Genomic DNA, 22,159 nt, shown 5'->3' on the forward strand with positions numbered 1-22,159 from the left:
TTTCATTATTGTAGTTTTATGTATCAAGTAATATCTTTTCTAGCACATTTTCACGCTTAACAAGAAGCTTCCTAAATATTATGTTTTACATTGCATTTTAAATAATTTACATTCTCGTCTTACAAAAAGGGTACTAAATAATAAGAAGAGGTAATTCCCCCGTGCGTTTCCATAAACAACTAATTTTCTATCAATCACATGTCTGTAAAATTTGAATTTATATCGGTCAGAAGAAAGTTATTCGTAATGTCACAAGTAAGGTCTAATATAGTCTAATTGTAAGTCATTAAAGTACATTTGCACGGTCTGTCCCAAAAGTTTTCAAATTGAAACTGACGCAGCAGTTTTCCGTAAGATGATGATGCTCTTTATCATCAAATATTAAAAACAGTTTTATTTTAAAAAGATACACTGTTCACAATAATTACAGAAACTTTCTAAATGGCTCTGATCTCTTCAAAATGGTAGAAACACAATGGTCGAAACTTTCGGCTTCGTGAGTCATGTGTTTATACAATATTTTGCTTTCAAAAACTATCTCACAGTTTCATTATCGTATTCGTTTAATTCAGCTGTCCCAAACTTATTACTATTATCCCAATTGAAAACGAAGACAAAGAAACGTCAAGCTAAAATCATTTTTAAGAAGAAATACCACAGCTATTTGCAGTGTTTGTATAATTATCATGAAAAATATATCACACCAGATGGAAACTATACTTTTAATAATTCATGATAAAAGGTGTGCATAACATACGAACAATTGGTGTTGTAACTTCATGTCAGAAACATTTAGGACAAAACGTGTACATTAAAATTGAATCGAAAAACAAATAAAAAAATGTCATGGATCGATTGTTCGGCAATTGAGTTTGATATTCGATGACTTCTGTACAGTTAAAGGTACTTATGTGCGAAAACTAGTAGACTATAATATTTACAGTTGCAAACGAATGCATAATTCATATGTCTACGTAGAAATTTGCTCGTATATCCAGTCCAAGTATTTCGCGACGTCCACGTAAACGACGAACTGTCTGAGGTCACAGGACATGATGCTTTTGTCCAACAGAGACAATGAGATGACACCTCGGATGTAAAACCGATCTGTCTCCGAATCATATAGCATGAAAGCACTTCCGCTGTCACCATTGCACGGTCCATTTCCGTCCCTCATGCCGGCGCAGAACGTTCGACTCGAGGTTATGTCCACGAACTTGCTCTGGCTTCGAAGACAAGTTTCCTACAAATTATTGAAACGACAATTAATTTCGAAACATTTTAGACGGAAAGGGCTCCAACTTCAGGTCACTGATTCTAATGTAAGTTGTACGACATATAGTAAGCTTTGTCTACTTTACAAATCGTCAGTTATTTTTATGTTTTTACGATATAGACTTTTCAGAGAATATTTATCTCTCATTATGTTATACATTAGTTTTAGATGCAAATATACAGTTCAATAAAAATCGAAACTATTCTTATAAATATTGCTCAAATATTGTTTACTGTTTAGTACCAATTAAAATATTATTCTGTAATTAACTTCCATACGTCTAGTGTATAAATATATTTTACCAACAAACACAATACTGCTAATTGATTTAATCAAATTGGCTTTATTAGATGTTATGTAATAGCAAAGAATGTGTTAAATGAATAATACGTTACGCAGAAGGTTCATTTAAGGGATCCTAAAATTTTCCGCATCCATACAAGTTAATTAGGACGTAAAAGATTTTACTGGTCAACAACTTCCACATTCATCGTTTCGACTGAAGAGGAAACAACAAAGAAACCGGTTACACTTGATAATCATTCACCCTATTCATTAAATCTCGCTCCGACAAGTTTTCAGCCTTTCAGAGTTTATTTTTTTGCATCGATCACAGAACCACAAAGCGAACGTGAAGAGATGTGAAATATTTAAAGAAAATTTTTAAAATAAACATTCTATTACATACACTCATGACTTGAGTAATGTTAGCGCTTAATTTGAATGACTTTAGACATTAGACTGTTCTATTTTCTCATTTCAAAATATCTTTCGAGTTCTGTTATGTCATAAATGTCACTGGAAACATAATCTCTAAAGCTCTTTTTAATACAATTATTGTGCTATACAGTATCATATTCAGATCTTGTAAATTGCTACATGTACCTGATGTTCATAACTTTTTGAATAATATTTTTAAGCATTTAGGATAATGTAATGAAAAATGTAAGAACCTTTATTTAGGGCAAAAATAAAATTTTATACAAACTTTTATTACTCTAGAAAATCGTGCGAACTGTTACGCTGTTCTCTCATTATATTTTGAAAATTATATTCATAGATCATTACATTAGAATTTTTTAAATTCTAGAACGCATCATTAATTAAATAAAAGAAATCCCTATGACAAATTTTACATGTTGAAGAACAATTGCTCTTCACTGCTCATAATTCTGTCTCTATACCTGTCTAAGAATTAAATTCCAGTTTTGACATGAACGTGTCTTGTACCTATTACAAAGTAAGTTTTAAGGAACTTTAACATTTGTTAAACAATACCATGTTCACCATTAAAAGAAACAATAATTCCGGTGTTTACAAATATTTATCCGTTATGTTTATCTCATTATATATTTGTTTTTGACACCATCCTTATAGAATAAGTTTGTTCGTGTTACGTGATTAATCGGCTCTTTTAACCTTCCGAGCACGGAAACATTGTCACCGTCCCTATGTCATTTCTGACCCCACACCGATATTCTACTACTACACAGCGACGGCGAGACTCGAGCTCGAGGCCCTCACCGACACTGTACTAACACAGTGCCAGTATGGCTCGAGCTCGAGACCCTCACCGATATTACTACGCAGTGGCGGTTGCTCGAGCTCGAGCCACCGTCACCATGTATACAATGTAATGATTAGCTGGTTCCACATTACATTTAGATTTTCGTGGTTCTTATTACACTAACTAGAATAAAAATCTCGTGAATTATAAAACAAATTATATTTATTAGTCAATACTTCTGCGGTGTCTTCGCCCGGTCGTTCGCATGTAAACAAACATCGGTCGCTATGCGATTTACACAACAGCTCCGTCACTGCGTGCGTGTCGCTCTCGAGACCGCGTGTCCCCCCTCCTGACTCTGTCACTGTGTGCATGTCGCTCTCGCGAACGCGTGACCCAGGGACCGTGCTCGGTGGGCTAACAAGATCAGTAAATAGTGGGACATCCTGTACAATCATTACTCTATAAATGCGGTTGTTAAAGGTGAGAGGTCCAGAGTTAATCTGCGAGTGGTGTGGAGCTGTTCCTTTCAGTTCATACTTTTCGTTTAGCTGCCCTGGCATTGCACCGCCATTCTTCTTGCATGGATCCTCTTTTGTTTAATCAAGGTGTTAACGTATTTGAAGACCAGACTTAGGTACGTTGTGGACAAGTGAAATTTGCTATTCTTTCTCAGCTATCAATAAACAAACTTTGGAGTCTTGACCCTCGAAATGACTTTGCTACTACACATTTTGTTGCACACGTGGCGCTTCTAGCGTTCTGGATCCTATGCTTGACAGTGATTACCGAGCCCACTACACTTTTCTTAGTGGTACTCCTGGCAGCGGTGTTCACCCCCAGATCAGGCACGATGGGTGGTGTCATCAGCACCGAAAAAAGTCTGCCTAGAGAAGGATTCGTTAATTCTACCAACGACTCCTTGGGATCTTTGAATATTTGAAAAAGAAGAGCACACATTTTTAAGACATTATAAGAAAAAATCGATTACCTAAACCTTCGACAAGGTACAATCACCTTAACGAATCCACTGTATTTCGTTACATTTACATGAAACACAATTCTAAAAATTCGGCGTGACTTGGCACTATCGTGCAAGAGTTCAACGGCAACACGAGTGAATTTCTTCGAAAGAATCACAGGATGCGTAAACACAAGGAAACGTCACTTTGCCTATCAATCTCCACCACTAAACACCTCTAAATAGAAAGATGACAAAATCCGCATATCAACTATGACCCTCCCGAATTTAGTGCATATCTTTGGACAAAAATAAAACATCAACAAGTAAATAAAAATGGTTTCACCTGACTTGCGATTCGAGCATTGATCATCCGAGGTTCCTGAAGGTACTGGTTCCCGTTCTCGTCGCGTCCCCAACCCACCACGGTCCCCACCTTTCCCACAACGTAACTCAAGTCTATAGGCCCTGACCAAAGGCAAATCGGTTTAATTAGCCCGCTGTATTCCACTCTCTCCCGCAGAACCAGAACGGCCAGATCCGAGTCTGCGCTGATCGTCGACTCCGACGTGACCTGACTTTTATAATCAGGGTGAATCCTGTATTCGGCCACGTCGGCGTTCACTGAACCCTTCTCGTGAAAATTTAGAAGTTGGTAACGTCCCAGCGCCACCGCCATCGCGCCTGCCGGTATCGCTGTCTGGTCAGATTGATAGAAGCAATGTGCGGCTGAAAAACAAAAATCAAACGCAGAATCGTGTTAACCACGTGCAATCAAAAATGTTCTTCTCTTATACTATAACCCCTTCGATTCGACGGTATTTATAGTGTTTCTCTCCAGATGGGTGTTCTGAAATCGGACATCAGCTTTTCCGATGCAACGGATCGTATAAATCATGAACTGTATACATTGATATTAAAATTCTCGGGGTCTTTGCTTATGTGCAAAATTTGATTAATTTCTGTGCGTATCAATTGGGTGATGTCTCTTGTGAGTGTAATTTAAGTTTGATCTGTTATCTAATAAGATGTGAAATATACTTCTGTGTCCACCTCCAAACAAATACAGACTCACCATATCTTATCTACCAACTCTACGTTTCATGATTCAAATGTAGGTAGGTTCGAAAAGCAAAGGTTACCAGAAACTTGCATTCGTACCCTGACGACAAACTAATTATATAGCCTACGAAAATTTTGTCGTACCTGTAATGATATGAGTGTTCGTCACGAGCGATCCTGCACACTGCAACTTGTATTTGTACTCGATAATGTAAATCGCAACCAGCCAGGGCCACTGACCTGAGCTCGATTTCACACCCCCTGCTATCAGACGATTAATTTTCGTGCTGTTGCTGCGACCGCACTGTTGAGTGATTTGATAATCGATCACAGACGGATTAGGTTGAACACGTGATTCAGACTCAACAGATGAAGTAGGTTGATCCGATGGAGTCGGTTGAACCGTTGGAATCGGTCGAACAGGTGGGAATGGTCGTACAGGTAGATTAGGCCGAGTAGGTGTTGGTGTTTGTGTTGGTTGAAAGTCATCATATTGCAACGGCGTGTCAACTATATTTGGTAAGTTCGATATTATATTCCTATCATCCAGAGAAACGGCCAACATGCCGGGTGGATACAGCGTGTGGTTCAGAATGATAGAGGTAACAATCTGCCCGGTTGCTGAAATCAGACAAATGAACAATTCAACATTGATAATTTATGGACCGAAGTAGTCCACTTTCTTATTGTTGCAAGTCATTTGACGCCAAATCGATCGCTTTTATCTATGGAATTTTTCCGTAATTGCACTATTCGATCATCCAGAGAGTTTCGCGCAACACAAAGATTGATATTTTTGTATAATTTTTGACAATTGGAATTCTTGATTACGACGACGCACGAATAATTGTTTTCGTTCTTAAAAGAGGTATACATACCACGTGGACCAGTACACATTAGTACATTGTTGAACCAAATTCCGGTTACGCTCGGTATCGGTTGAGGAAGAGGAAAATGAATATTGTACTTCAGGGGCCTGCCCTGTTGGATCGCTTTAATCGATTGTTCTTTCGACTGTGCCAATTCTAATCGACCGACGTATTTCTGAAATTCAACATTAAACAGAGTTTACTGCAAATTGTTCAGTGTGTTCCGCGATGAAACCGACAATGTGCTCTATCATAGTTTACAAGTAATTTTCAGTCGAATAAAAAAGTTGTAACAAAAATAAAAATCACTACAGGCACTCTTTTACAAGAAACAATTTCCATAATTTATCTTTAATAATTTTATTTAATATTCTTCAAACAAAACTCGTCGAAATTTGTGCAGTTGTGAAGAATTTAGTGTTATATGAAATAAGTATGATCTTTTCGAGTTACTTTAGAATAACCTGTTACATAACGCCAAGAAATTGATCAACATTTATAAATAAAATGTACACGATAACTTCATACTTGAATAAATTTCCGTCATAGAAATATGCCTACAATATTTTACTTCTGTTATCATTTTCTAACAAGTTGACATAGACCAATTGTGTATTTAATCTTTCTGGCTTAGAATGGCGTGGTCAGTATGTTAGAGAAGTTTACCGTACATATTAACGGCCAGTTAATTACGAATAATTTACTTTAACTTCTTTCGTGTAGTACACAGGGTGACATGTAACTGGTGATACAATCAGTTGGGGGGTGAGTCTACGTAAAAAAATAAGTCGGAAATATAGAATTCATTTTTTTATTTGAGACATCGTTGTCGAGAATATCGACTTTGAAAATTCATCTGAAACGCATGTATTTGTCGTGAGAGTAAGTAGAAACAGATGCAATGAACAAACGTCCAAGCCACGTGTCATTCAATTGCACGCGTATCCAGCAGATATTCAGAATCGATTTTTTCGAAAACAAAGTCTGAAATGAAAAAATTTTATTATATATTTTCAATTTATTCTTTAACGTAGAAACACCCCATGCCCGGTTGTACTACTAGTTACATGACAGCCTGTATAAGTTATTTTATTTACAGTTTTCAATAAGAAAAACTGCCCAAAGTTGCATAAACGCAACATTTTGTATATAAAAAGTACCGATTCAAAAATTTGTTGATAGCATTTATATTCTTTCTTATACTCTTTTACAAGTAATAAATAATTATGTGTGTAAAAATCGACCGTTTTGACTGCTTGGCATGTAATGGGTGAATCGTAAATTTTTTAAATACTGCTGAACTAATTTCACGCTGGTCCTCTTAGAAACTAGCCCATAAATGCTTAATTTCTTACATGTCTTTCTTATTTTTTCGTCAAATTAATATTATGTCACTTCAATTATGTTAATACTTGTCAACTGTGACAGGTATTCCATAATTATATTTAACATAGACGAGAGTTATTGAAGTCGTACCACTTGAGACAATTTATCCGGTCAGTAAAATATGAATGGCCGATCACAATCTCGCATATCTGCAGTGTTACAGTTGGTTTGTACATGTGTAGTTTACACACATGGAACAGCAATGCAATCTACTACAAATCATCTTAATTGATGAAAGTCTAATCTTTTGGCACATTATGAAAAGATTGCATCAACCTAATTTTATATCGTCATTTGGTATTAGTTTATGCAAGATTGAAAATTGGAAATTGTAGCTTAACACTTACAACATCTACAATTATATAATTAACTTGTTAATAAGTAGATTTTACTTTCGAACAGAAAATACAGAAATGAAATGTGCACTCTGTGATGAAACATCTATAGTTTGCTCTTGGTCGAAAAAAGCATTTTGCTTAAAACGTTTTTTTCATGAATATCACTTTTGTGATAAATATAAACCGTAAAACCTTGGATAATATATTCTCCAAGAACCAAACTAATCGGAAGCTGAAACAACGGACGTGCGTACGGGATATATAAATAATACAAAACTGCGAGACTGTAGAAGGCAATTTCGAAAACAGATATATCAATGGATTGGAATGAAATGCTCGTCACTTTTTGTCATTATATAAATTTCAATAAATTTTAAAATAAAGATATGAAACATTTTTTGGTTATAAACAAATTGTATTTTTGATCATTTGTTAGCAGTATATTATAGTACCTACATAAAAAACCATGAGACTCGCCCATTGAAAGTTTTCGTGTAGTAAGTTCTTCTTCGGTTTTTTAGATAGTACTTCCGGGTCGAAACTTTGATGGGTGGTTTCACCCCCGAAATGTGAAAACGGGCCGATTTTTGGTCCTCTAAAATATCCGAAAACCAAAGCAATCGAAGACGGACACTTGGGATACGCTCCTTTAAGTTGCACCTTATGATTTTACAAAATGTACTTCTTTTGAAAATAATAAATATTCGAATGGAAGTAACGTAAAATATAATTAATAACGTTTGTTAAATATAAACGGAGTACTGTAATTAACACATAAAACGTTTATAATAATTTCATTTTACTCACAATTCGAATTGTAATTGATGTATTTTTTAGTGCTTATTTATAAACTTTCGTGAACCCATAATTTGACGTTTACTTCAACTATTATTGTATTACATTATCTAAGAGTTAAGAACATTTCATTAATTGCCTTGACATATCTGTGATAGTATGTACATCAAATAACGACGACATTTAACCAATTTTAATGTGTCACACAACCACTGTATACATACAGTGGCGAACAAAAGTATTGGCACAGGAGGTATTTCTATACATAATGTTAAATAAATATGAAAAGAACGCAGTTTCTTGTTTAATCCTTTTTTCACATATAAATCTGGAGTCCGAAGTTCAAATATATTACAAGTCATAAAAATTAAATAGACCTGTAACAAAGAAAAAAAATAAAAACCACATCGTGCCTCGTTTTCAGCGGAACAAAAGTATTGGCACACCTACGTTTTTTTCATATAATTTATTATATTGTAAGATCTAATATTTGGTATTTACACCTTTTCTTCTAATAACTTCTTTTAATCGATTAGGCATTGAATTCACTAATTTGTTCGTTATCTTTGACCCTATTTTATGCCATTCTTCTAAAATTGCTTGTTTTAACTGTTGTTTATTCACAATATGGTGTTTTTTTAATCTTCGAGCTAATTCGTTCCAAATATGCTCGATAGGATTTAAATCCGGTGACTGTGGTGGAGTGGGTAACGTATGAGGTGTGCTGAAAACTATCCATTGTCGAACAATATAGGCGGTGTGCTTAGGGTCATGATCTTGTTGGAAGTAATAGTCGTTTCCGAGATATAATTTATTCACGCTTTTTTTAAGATTTTGTTTTAAAATGTTTAAATAAACATATTTATCCATTATAGTATCAATAAACACAAGCTCTCATAGGCCAGCAGAGCTCATGCACCCCCATACTAGCAGACCGCCACCCCCATGTTTGACCGTTTTACTGGTGTTCCTTTCATTTAATTCTGTGTTACATTGCCGCCATACTTTAACTTGCCCATCCGATTGATAAATATTAAATTTGCTTTCATCCGAAAATAAAATTTTGTCCCAAAAGTTTAAATCTTTATTTACATACATTTTTGAAAATTCTAATCTTTTTATTCTGTTCGTCTTACTAATGAGCGGTTTCTTTCTTGCGATTCTTGAATTATATCCGGCAGCTCTAAGAGTTCTACGGATAGTTATCGGATGAACTTTTACATTAGTTTCATTTTCTAATTGTGCTGTTACTTCTAAAGAGGTAGTAGTAGGATTTTTCTTTATTGTGTTAATAATTTTTCTCTTCTCTCTAACGGTCAATTTTTGTGGCCGGCCACTTCTATCAGAATTTCTTAAATTTTCCGTGTTAGAAAATCGTTTAACGACACTTCTTATCGTAAAACGACTTCTATTTACTATTTTTGCAATAGCTGAGTAAGACTTTCCTTCTTTTGATAAATTCAATATTATTTTCCTTTCAGAAATTGTTGTCTCCTGCGATTTGCGACCCATTTTTGTGCGTTTTTGTTTTACAACAATACTGGCCACAATTTATGATAAATGAACATCAAACTGAATCGTGAAACATTCGCGGGCATGACAGTCGTACAAACATTCGAAATATTTATTTGAAAATTCCCTAGAAACATGAAAGTTTTATGTGTGCCAATACTTTTGTTCCGCTGCAAACGAGCCATGATATGGTTTTTATTTTTTTTCTTTGTTATAGGTCTATTTAACTTTCGTGACTTGTAATATATTTGAACTTCGGAGTCCAGACTTATATTTGAAAAAAGGATTAAACAAGAAATTGCGTTCATTTCATATTTATTTAACATTATGTACAGAAATACCTCCTGTGCCAATACTTTTGTTCGCCACTGTATATATTAGATACTTTACACACATTATAGGGAATGCGTAAAACAGAAGTTTTCAAACCGTACTACATAATACCAGTTAAAAAAATATATTGTCCCATTTAAAGATGGTACAATATTAAAATAATACAATACAATTGTAATGTATACACAACATAAACGTAAAATATTCTACAGAAAACTGTTTTCATGAGAACATGAAACCGGATTCCGATTATGCAGGATACATAATAAAAGCGTAATGGCTATTATCAGTTGATTGTGGATTTTATGCGTTTATGCACTTCTGTATGCAACCAGGTAAAACGCATTGAAGTAAAAATTTTGATAATATTTAATACATGTTTTATTTTATTTTTAACTAACATGACCGTTGAAAAATTTCCCAACTGCAAAATATATTTCATTCTGATTCGTGTAAATTAGTCTGCAATAATCTAATTTCGCAGTTATATTTTGATTTTTATTTACATCTGTAATTTAATTATCACGTACATAAATCAGTCGAAAAATAAACAATTCTAAAATATTTGTTGCATGTGTAACGGAAAATACTATTTGTGATCTTCGTGTATATTATTCTATATTTTCCGTCGCTGATTTATCTTATACTTTTGACACTATATTACGAATACACATACATATATGTATGTATGTATATGTATCTATGCCCGCGTTAGCTTCTAATATGTATTATTTTTACATCTTTTGAACTTTTAAGAAACTATTCTCTAAATTTCATATCACCAGCTTTAGTGGATTTAGAGATACAGTTATCCTACGAGAAAGCAACTTATCCTCTTTTCACCCCTTATAAGGGTTAAATTTCGAAAAATACTCAAACAAGTGTTTGTTTATTTTTACCTGGGAGTTAATGTGCCGACCTTCACATTTGCAACTTTAGTGACTCGTGGGATATTGGTATTCTTTTACAAAAATTTGACCTCCTATTTAGCCCTTTAGGGTCCGTGTTTCAAAAAGTTGTTCAATATTTCACGTTTTTAGGTAGAGCGGTTTGAGCCGAGCGTTGATGAGTGTGTCGCCTAAACCTTTTGTATATGTATAGATAAGAAATGAACCAATAATGTACTAATAGGTGACGGTAGAAAGTCTGTAACTTTCCGCCGCTTTACGATTGTAATTATAATATACATATATATATATACTGCTTCGAAAAAATGGAAAATAGAGTGTAAAATCCCATTGATGTCGAAACACGGAATTTTCTACTTCACAATGTGTGCACAATACACTAAGGAATTGAATACTAGTTTGCAGCGTAGACTCTGCACCACTGGGACAGTGAACACAGATGAACTTATGGGAACACGCGCAAGAGACTCATGGGACCCTGTAAGGTGGAAAGTTCCAGATTTCTACCTGGAAAGTATTATTAAATTCGATTGTACAGGAGGAAAACACGATTTGTTCAAGTTCTATACTAAAAGACAACTGACGCTTACAAGTGTTTTCTCGTCCGACAAAGAAATGGTTAACTTTCATTTTATGTTTTACTTTTGGATATCTGAACGATGGTCTTTATTATAAGAAACGCTTGATTTCTTTTGAAAAATGTAATGCCCTTTTCAATGTTTAATGTCAATTTTTGTGTGAAACAATAGTTCACTGTATTACCTCCGTTGACATCGAAAAATAATATATTAATGTAACTTATTAATAGAATTGTTTATTATTTCGATGAAATCATGACGATCATATCGTCTGCAGAGGATCCATTGAAACTATTGCATTGACCCAACAAAACTAATGTAGATGGACCACTATGTAGTATGTACCTATTATAGCCTACACATACATTTTCAGTCTTACTCATGACATAATAGAATCTTTAAGAAATTGAAGAAAATTCAAACTTTACATTAGGCTTTAAAAATCGTTTCAAGAAAATATTATTCCGCATAAAGTTTCGTTGTCTAGAATTTTTCTACGAGCAATTCAATTGTAAATTGTACGAATTTCGTATCGTTTTGCTTACCGTGGGCAATACAACAGCAATGCTCAATTTAGTGCTGATTTGTAAAGGTACACCCTCCGGCGGCGATGGTATCTCGATTCGACCGCTGATTCCCAACTGTACATTTTTCACGTATCGGAAGTAATCTGGTATACAGAACGTTTGATCGGTCGCGTCGACGAACAGCTGAAGGGAATACACCAACAGCACGGTCTTGATAACGACACCGAGCATCCTGGACCTCTGCGACACGCGTCAACGATTCTCCGATTAAGATTCAGTGCAAAAAGTATCGTTCAACAGTTTATAGAAACATATTTATCGAACCTCTCCGAATAAATCACGCACCAGTGAAATCGAAAAATTGTTACACAAAACTCAGATAAACAAATTACACCGTACGATTCGACCTTTCAGTGATAGGGAAAAAATGGGGCATGTAGTTTCTTCGTTCTCATATCGCCAAAAACTCCAATCATTTGTAAAACTTGGTGGAATCGAACGACGATAAATCATGATACAAACTTGGAAAAGCTTCAAGAATCATCTGGAATTGCGTAACGTTTACCTTAACGTGATAACCTCAGTCAACGACCGAGTGCAACACTTCCACGCGCAATTATCGTATTTAAAGAAAAACTCATCGTTTCCAATACGAAATCGTACGGAATTACTTTCTGCCGGTCTTAAGACACAACGAGATTTAATTTCCAATGTTCGACAACTGATTAATCACGCGCTATTCGGGGAGCTTCACCATTATTTTTGATTTCTTAGCCCAATGTCAATATTCACCAGATTTCATCTATCACAAACATTACCACTGAACAATATATTTATATTAATTACACTTTCAAGTTCCATCAATATGACTAAACACTAAACACATTAAATCATACGTTCACAGTGTATTGACATATCGGAGGAAAGTTTTGATCACACTTAATTGCCCGATGAGTCCATATTTCACACAGGAATCAATCACTGTAACAATGCCCACAAGCAGAACTCGTAATTAATTCCGTCTGAATAAAACCGCATTGAAATAAACGATAAAAGAGTGTTCTGATCGAAGATTCTGCCGTAGAAACACCAAGTCTTCCAGTTGTTATTCACGACTTGTCTCGCAGAAACCGCGCAGACACCACCGGTAGGAGGAGCTGAAGATGATTCAGAGATCGGTGATGAATCGGTCCTTTTGTTGTTCGTTTCGTCTCGCGTTTAATTATTTTGTCAGCCCAATCCAGAGTGATATGTCTTTAGAGTTGGCTGAATTAATAGAAATCTGATCTTTCAACCGATCTGTACGAGAAGCAGCCCAATATTCTCCACGATGGTACCCGAGGCACGGTTGCTTCTACGCGACGCAAGATCCACGGTAGTGGGGGGTTATCCCCGTGCGGTACCACCACTTGGGAGCCTCGTGTGCATGAAAGATTCGCCATCAGCGTACAAAGAGAACCAGCGAGGATAAAGTAAAAGGAGCGTTCCGACGTATTTCCCCGCCACAACGATATGCCTCAGCCGCATACGACTTGACCGCTTCATTTGTATGAGAGAAACCACGCCACGCCGTCTCCTGTACAGACCGAAGAGGAAGGAAGCAGTTTAACGTCTTCCTTATGAAACGAACTTTTCATGAACCTGATATTTTGAATGAGTTATTTTAGGATTGAAAGTTGTAGCGATTGCGTGTGGAAGGGGTGTCGTGGTCGTTACATCCCAGATAGCACCGTACATCCTAAGGACGTCCGTTTCATGTCCAGTTTATATCCGAATGTCTACGTCCATCTTGGACATTCCTAGGACGTTCATAAGACTTAAATTTCAGATGTTCTAGAAACGTCCGTCCCATAAGTCCTACGGATGTTCTCAAGACTTAAATTTTGGATGGTTTCGTTTAGTATTTTTGCCACTGTCATTCCGTGCAAGGTGATGGAACCCCATGAACAAGGTGTCAGTCTTTATAGAATCAATAGAGAAGTTTAACGACGCTAGTGGTTTTGTGCGAAAACCTCAAGAAAGTTGAAAAAGCATGGTTTTTCTTAAACTGTCTCTAAGAGTTTTGCTGTGAAAATAGAAATAAACACAATGTACTTGGAGATCATAATCCCATGACCTATATTTTCATTACAATTCCCTACAGGGAATTTAACCTTTTATTTATTAACAGGAACTAACTATGTAGATCTAATTTCTACTAAGTGCGGAAATCGCAGGAAAGTTAATCTTTTATTTGTTAAACATAAACTAACGTAACCTAATTCCTGTCACCTTGCACAGAATGAAACCTAACAGCAATTTTAAACATTTGGGAAACGTTTCTTATACGTTTTTTAAGACATTACCATAGCGTTTTTAAAATCTCTTTAAGCGTTCCCAAAACGTACAGGGAATGTTACTTTTACACATTCGGGAAACGTTCTGAGAGTGTTGACACAGAACGTCCTCAGGACGTTCCACTTTGTAAATAGAACCTTCTTTGGACATTTAAAGATATTAACGAGGACCTAACGGTGACATGTAGACCTTTTCGGGACATCCTCCGTATGTTCATCGGACGTACATAGGACATTTTTGTGCTATTTGGGATGTGGCGCGCAAAGGAATCACGCGACTTAACCCTCATCCATCTCTTTTGTCAATTTGACACATTTTTCTCGTATGGAGCGATATTACTGTGTCATGTGTAAGTAAATTTAGCCGAGCTCCGTAACTTTTATATTCTCATTATATTTTCATTGTATTCATTTTTTACCACTGTGTCAATTTGATACCGAGGGATAAATTCAGTTGGAAAAATGATGGACGGATCAGGGTTAAGGGAGAAGTGCATGAAATACTGGTCAAATTACTTTTATAGCTTCAACAACGTAGATATATAGTTGCTGCATTTGGACCATAGTCTAAATTGGACCACTAACTGTAATTTAGTTATGATAGACTATATGCGTTACTTATATGTATACTAAGTTAGTTAATGCAATCATCACTATTGCTGACATATGAAAAGGTTCAACCTAGGCGGTAGTCTAAATTCGGCAACCGTCCCCTATCTTGACAGTTCTTCATCCGAATGGTACAAACTATTAGATTTTGTTTAATTTCTGAGAAATGGATCAATAGTTAACATTGAAACAAATGAAATAAAAATACTCTTCTGCACGCAATGAAATTTCGAATTACCACTTTACTGACCGTTAGCCTATTAATAGATTTTTAAATTTCAGTGCTTATAGATAAGCAGCCTATGAAGTTACCTTAGATCCGGGTTAAAGACAAAATTGCCACGTTATTATTCTATTTGAGTTCTTGCTATTTTTCATGACTGTAATTTGCTACTATGATTGAATTGTTTAATAATAGTTCCTTGACTGTTGATTGTTGGATCTACTAAAGCTATTAAACAGCAGTCGGTAAGTAATGTGTTAATATGACTTGAATAAATAAAAGTACAACATGGAATATAGACGTATAATATTGGGTCGTTCGGAAATTTCGTAGCGTTTCGGGCATAGTGACTTTGTTATCCTTTTACCGGGCAAAGGAAAAGTCGTTTAACATGGTGAACAGATACTATTTCCCAGGCGTGGATTGAATGTACTATTACCATCCAGAGATAAAGAACACGTATTTCCATTATTGGCTGAAACGGTAACACACACAATTGGATCATATAGCACCGCGAGACGAAGGAAGCGACGGGAACACATCGCAATAGAATAAAATAGAGCGACGCCGCGAGTAATTCGTCGAAGTTCAAAGTAATTAACCAATTTCCATTTACTAATTAATTTAATATTCCACAGAACAAGCGGAGGACCCCTCCTGCCCCTGTACCGTCCTGCACGTCAACTGCTCAGCTCTGAATAGTATTTGCTGTGCAAGTTACTCGTTTGTTTTTTTCTTCGTTTTCCGTGACAAATACCGATGAAACGTGTGAACAAACACAAAGTCCATTTCCATTAAGCCGCGTACTCACCAAGCGAGCATTCTCACTCAGTGCTCGTTTGGTGTGTACCGCTGAGCGTATCGGTACATCAAAAGAAAGACGTGTTCGCGCTCGTCTGGTGTAGACGGTTATTTGTTGCATTCGATTGCTCTGCCCGGGAACGTTCTATTCCGTATGAAATAAAAGTGGAGTGGCGTAATGAAAACATTATTAAACTCATAGAGGCTTACTGTAGCCAAGAATCGTAGAATATCTTTCCTATATAGTTTGTGTCATCATTTCATTATTTTTGGTTCAACAAGTTGTAGAAATTTCGGAACAATTCATATTCTTCTTCTTCTTAGAAGTCCCTTAACAAATAGCTTCCACTATACCGTTGTCTGTTTTTAAACAGTGAAGTTTGCCATCATCGTTTATCTTGTTTTCTTTGTTTTTATTTTTTGCTCTTAACTTCAGCATAATAAAGGCAGCACTTGCGCAAACAAATTTCTTCGTATTCATTATTTTACAATCTGCTTGCGGGCAGTCTTCGGATCAATTACGAACAGAAATGAATTTGTTCCAGTGTGGACGTAAGGCCAGCATTTCAGTTGAATATGAGCAAAGCGAGTTTCTTGGTGTGTACGCGGCTTTACGTACTACCAAGTCTTTGAAAAAGTAATATCTATCCAACTGATTTTTTTACTTTTCCCTATCAGATGTTTATTCCTTTAGATTACTAAAATATCCTGTATCAAGAAGAAACTTCGAAATTAAAATCTATTTAGAAACAGATTGACAAAATAAAATTAATTGAAAAATGTAAAGATATTGTAAAAAAGGTAGTATATACGTGTATGACATAAATTGAAAATTATAAATTGTAAGTCTGCCCTTAAAAAAACTATGAATTTTTCAGACAGCACCATAAAAACACGCGAATGTGTTAAAAAATTCTTAAATTCCATAGAACCGTAAATATTTTGGAAGTAGAATATGCATTTTATAGGAGGTATACATATAACGTCTCGAAAACATTATCGTTTCTACCATATAGTCCCTATTAATATCTCGTTGAGCACTTCTAAGATTCTTTGAAAAGAAAATTAGAACACGTAGTTACTGTGTCCAAAAAGTTATAAACCCCACTGTTATTGACATTTTTGTGATTGAGTACTTACTCAGTAAAGAAAGCAGTTCGAAATGAATAAGCTTCGACAAATTCTTTCTTCGTTCGAATTTTTTTTGCAACTTGTGTGTTTCAATTGAACAAAACATACAATCCACAATTAAATTCATAAAATAATATATACTGTTTCATTTCGTCTAAGACTGTACGATGTGAACATATTAAATTATGAATTAGTTATGACCTGGTCAACTTATTCAGAAATTTGTGTAGTGTTATCTGAAATTTTGTAAAGTTGCCTACAGTATACAAATTAACTTCATGAATCCTGAGAAAATAAAAAGTTAATTAGATAAAATAAGTTAACGCTACCACCAAAAGAAATTGAAAAGTTCCATAACTTGATTTCAGGACTGGTATAGGATGGATGCACCAGGAAATGAACACGTACCAATGAATGAATATTATATATAAAAACGAATGAATTAAGTTATTAAAATAAGCAAATGACTAAACATTGATTTTTTTAAAATTATTACGGGTTTTACGTCGCATCGATCTAAACATTGATTTTTTCAATTCCTTGTGTCATATTAAAAAATTTCCACGCCATTGATTCGAAATATTCATTTACTTAATATTGTTTGTTCACTGATAAAATCTGTATTTTTTTCTTTTTAATTTAATTAATTACATTTTCCTAATTTTTCAAATTGAAATCTATACGTTACAAAAATGTATACATGCTAAAAAATCTAATTTCCATGTGGCAACTATTTATTAATATTATTATCACTTAAATATCGACATTAATAGTTACAAAAGCTCATAAGTGTTTATTCATTGGTACGTTCACCCCAGGTGATATACGTATAGCTAGAAAAAGGAAGTCTAGTAATGAAGCTAGTTCAAAGAATCATGCTTCTTTTAGACTTGCTCTATGCAATAATTTCTTCTTTGTTGGAACGATTCATTGAGCGATCAAAGCGTTATACTTTTCAATATACCTACTTCTGTGTTCTATGTGTTGTTTATTCTTTATTATATCTTTGTATTGTTATTTTCAATATCGTTGTAATATTTTTATTACATGCATGTACAAATAGCAGCTAGAAACTATACTCTAATACAGCGGAATCATAGATGGGCGAATTCGTTATCTAGATTTCTAGATGAAGATTTTCGACTGTCGAATGCAAGATAAAAAAGTACTAAATCATTTTTAATTGTTTGAACGTGGATCTTCCAGTTTTTATAATGAAATAATACTTCTTCTTGAATTAGTCGACATTTGGCAAACAATTATTTAATCTCATTCACTGCTTAAAGGTCAGGATGACGCCCTGAAGTTTTGTAGCTTTTTATTATGTGTTATTCGAATAAAATTGCGCTCAACTCTGAGCAGAATATATTATATGTAATTAATGTACATTTATTTGAAATATGGACTGAAAAAGTAAAATGTAATGCTAATAATAAAATATTTTTATGAGAAACTATATCTGTCATATACAAAGTTTCCGTGCCGTATGCTATATACATAATGCAGTCACGATCAGTTCCATCACAGTGGGTCATCAAACTCTAAACCGCAATGTAATTCAACTTTAAAGAAAAAAAACGTATTTCCCGACGTAAGTCGACTGAATACCTCATGGGTTCTTGTTTCCTTTGATACCATCAAACGTGCATACCGGGAATCTCTGAGATCGCACAATAACCGTAGATGTTTCTAACCATAAGACAAACGAGGAAAACTAAAATGCTGCGTCGCGAAGAATTATTCTACCTTACATTTTTCTTAACAGAGACACTTCAATTGTAAAAATATGTAACCGTTTAAATAATAAATAATCTTGCTGTTCGGAGGCTCTTTAAAAATAATTAACAGAAAATTAGTTATACAAAATATATTATTTGTGTCACCGATATGTGTATGTCTAACCTTGAGGTTTTATCACTGGAAAAATGGAGGCAGATAGGAAGTTGGTACAATTTGACAGCTTTTTGTTACATCTGAGCTTCCCCAGCCTACTTTTTAAGGGGTTATGCCTACCTATAAATTTTGAAAAAATCGATTTTTGGATTTTAATATTTTCTTACAGTACACCATTTTAGAAATCTTGAGTGAAAGTTTGAAGTTGATCCGACCAAAATTGGCGGAGTTACGCCCATTTAAAGTATACGGCCTTGGAAGTTTCTGAGTAGATATAAAGTGGTAGAATCCCTTTCTAGGGGTGCGTGAGTCATGAATACTGTGTCTCGATGCAATGGATGGTTGGTTAGTAAATACACAAAGCTATATGAAGCCGAAATACTAAGAATAACTATATATAAAAAATTTGCATTGAGATCGGTTGTAAACCTGACTTGAAACTTTAAACGTATTTTTCTCAAAACCACATTTTCCAAATCGGTGACCAAAATATCTCGAGAATCGCTGCACCGAACTGATTCAGCTTTGGTGGACTCATTCTATACATAAAAATCTTGTGTCTGATCGTGGCTTTTTGTATTTCATTGCGCAGTTTTTATTTTATAAATCAAGAATGAACGATTTTTTTGGCGAAAGTCGATACTTCGATATTGAACAGCCGCTATTTTGTCGTAAATTAATTTTTCAGGATAATGAACGATCGGGCACTAAATAATTTAATATATTAACTAAATTTGCTCGAATTTTTATTTTAGATAAACAAATTCGAAGTGACAATGCTCACCGCAAAACGCCTAAAATAAAAACGCTGCCGGGAGATCGCTGATATTTCCCCTATTTCTTCATATTTTGCATTGAAGAAATTACTATACGCACTTTAAAATGTACACTTTCGAATACAATGACGTAAGTTTAAAAAAGTCTTCAAGTTTTTTAAAAATAAATTCCGAAAGTACATGTCTTTTTTCGAGCTCGCAGGTAGGCATAACCCCTTAATATAAAACGTATTTCTAAACCATTCTGTATTTATTAGATTAGTGTATATGAAATATTTGTTACTGATTGGTATAATTAGTTGCATTTTTATGAATGGAAATTGTTAACAGTGGTCATCACTTGTATGTTCAATTAAAACCCGTTTATACTTTTCAAGAAGCAGTAATATTGATAATAAACCTGTTTAACCTTATTTAGTAAATAAAATGATATTGTTTAATAAAAAATAAAGTTATCTAATTTTATTTAATCCTTATGTACTATTCAAGTCAGTTTGACCAAAAAGCAAACCTTAATTTTTAGTTATCCTTTTTCTTATAGGAATTCTGATACAAGTTGAAAACGAATACCGTGAATCCTCGATAAGTGTTCGGAGGCCCCTCAACACTGAACATTAAATATTTCATAAACTAATGGCCATTTGCGGCTGAAACAAATATCATTGGTTTCAGAATTTCCAGCTCCACATCTGTTCTAAATTAGGGACCTCATCTTGTCAGTGCCGAGAAGTTTTTAAACACTCATCGAGGATTTACTCTGGTTTCTGTGTAGTACAATCTAGTTGTGAATAAATTTCTTTCCACAATTTCGTGTTAAATTGAACCGAATTTAATTCATGAAGCAATTACCTGAATGTAACAATTACCTGAACAGTACACGAGGTATAAAAATTGTTAAACACGAATTAAAATGATTTATAGGTAGAAATAAATTTATCTAGTACTTCATAAAATTTTATTCAAGACTCCAGTAAAGACTCTACAAAGAAATCACTCAACACCATCGCAGTTACCCCTTTCAGCTCTCAATACTTTCAGAGTGGCTAATCTCTGTAACATAGATTATTTTATCAATTTTCCATTAGAGATTTACAATATTTAGTTATCCTTTCATTACTTTCTACTTTTCCTTATCTTCTTTTATGAAACAGTGTTATAGGTAAATTGTAACAAAATATTTTATGATACGATGAATACGAGAAATAATTTGTAATTTTCACAAGTGTTTTTATTACGGATAAAAAATAGGTAGCTATAAGAAGGTAATTATAGGATAATGGGTAAGGTATAGAATAATATTGGAACAATTAAATGTTTGTTAAATGACATTGTACTCTATTTGTTCATAAATAGCATACCTTTGAATATAAGAAATCATTTATTCAAAGTACATGGGGTAGGTACAGATCGAAGCGAATATCGACACTGCACTCAAAAGCGTTGAAACGAAACAAAACAATCCGTTGAAGGGTACTCACCACGCTGTCCCTACTACAGGTCCCCCAAACGATGTCGAAATAATATTTGCGCCGAGTGGAAGAATTTACAGGACGAATGGTGAACATTTTTCGAACGAAAGCCACGGAGAAGCACAAAGTAAATACCGTAACTACAGCCGTTGTAATCCACCGTTCACTGTACGAGGACCCATTTGTGTTTCAACCGAACACGTGTAGCACATTTCCGGGCACATTTTAATGGTGTACAATGGGTGCAGCGATTCAGGCAGCTCCTGGAACACTTGAGGAACTTCCCTTTTCCTTTCTCGTGATCTTTCTCCGCCGTTTCTGAGAACGAACATCGTCAAATATTTGAAACGGGTGTTTGCACTGTGTTATTCATGGCTGGCACGGGATATTTAAATGCGTGACGATCACAGACAAATTTATAGCACCGTGATGTGTACTACATTTGAGCCTGGGGGGGATTGTTTAGATACTCCAAATGGGGAATTGGTGTTTGTAATTCTGTTTGTAAGCCGAATATGCGTTACGTGTTGTATTTCAGAAAATTTCGATTTAAGTAACTTTAAGGTATACGTACGAAGAAACAGTAGCATGTACAATAGATAAAAATAATATTTCACACGTTAATTGAATAATGTTTTTTCTACATTTTATTATAATACTATAATGTTTATAACAATCACATCTTCGATAGGAGATGTTCAACATTGTATCATCCATTTTACAATACGAATTGTTAACAATTATAATAGATAGAAATCAAGATATACAATAACTTGTCAGATATGAATCGTTTTATGAACTTTTACATGTAATAAATTTTATTTTATTGCATATTATTAAACAACAACTATGTCTTAATGTTTATGACG

The 22,159-nt window shown here is 34.7% G+C and overlaps 1 protein-coding gene across 1 annotated transcript; it reads right to left on the reverse strand.

Annotated features, from left to right (window-relative positions):
- Nucleotides 1-816: 816 nt before the first annotated feature.
- LOC107188757 (serine protease gd-like) lies at nucleotides 817-21,587 on the reverse strand. Its single transcript, XM_015577108.1, has 6 exons — nucleotides 21,300-21,587; nucleotides 12,071-12,292; nucleotides 5,685-5,850; nucleotides 4,951-5,427; nucleotides 4,091-4,473; nucleotides 817-1,243 (listed from the first exon to the last, which is right to left on the reverse strand). Exons 1-6 carry the CDS (start codon nucleotides 21,384-21,386, stop codon nucleotides 971-973), a joined length of 1,608 nt encoding a protein of 535 aa, XP_015432594.1. The 5' UTR covers nucleotides 21,387-21,587; the 3' UTR covers nucleotides 817-970.
- Between the last annotated feature and the right edge of the window lie 572 nt (nucleotides 21,588-22,159).

The sequence above is a fragment of the Dufourea novaeangliae genome, unplaced genomic scaffold, assembly GCF_001272555.1.
Source record: "Dufourea novaeangliae isolate 0120121106 unplaced genomic scaffold, ASM127255v1 scaffold108, whole genome shotgun sequence".
Classification (NCBI taxonomy): Eukaryota; Metazoa; Arthropoda; class Insecta; order Hymenoptera; family Halictidae; genus Dufourea; species Dufourea novaeangliae.

Excerpts from the sequence above, each read along its gene's own strand:
- LOC107188757 (XM_015577108.1), bottom strand. The coding sequence starts at position 21,386 with ATGTTCACCATTCGTCCTGTAAATTCTTCCACTCGGCGCAAATATTAT. Across the intron at positions 4,474-4,950 it reads GAACACTCATATCATTACAG|CCGCACATTGCTTCTATCAA; the intron begins GTACGACAAAAT and ends TTTGTTTTTCAG. Across the intron at positions 1,244-4,090 it reads ATGCTCGAATCGCAAGTCAG|GAAACTTGTCTTCGAAGCCA; the intron begins GTGAAACCATTT and ends AATAATTTGTAG.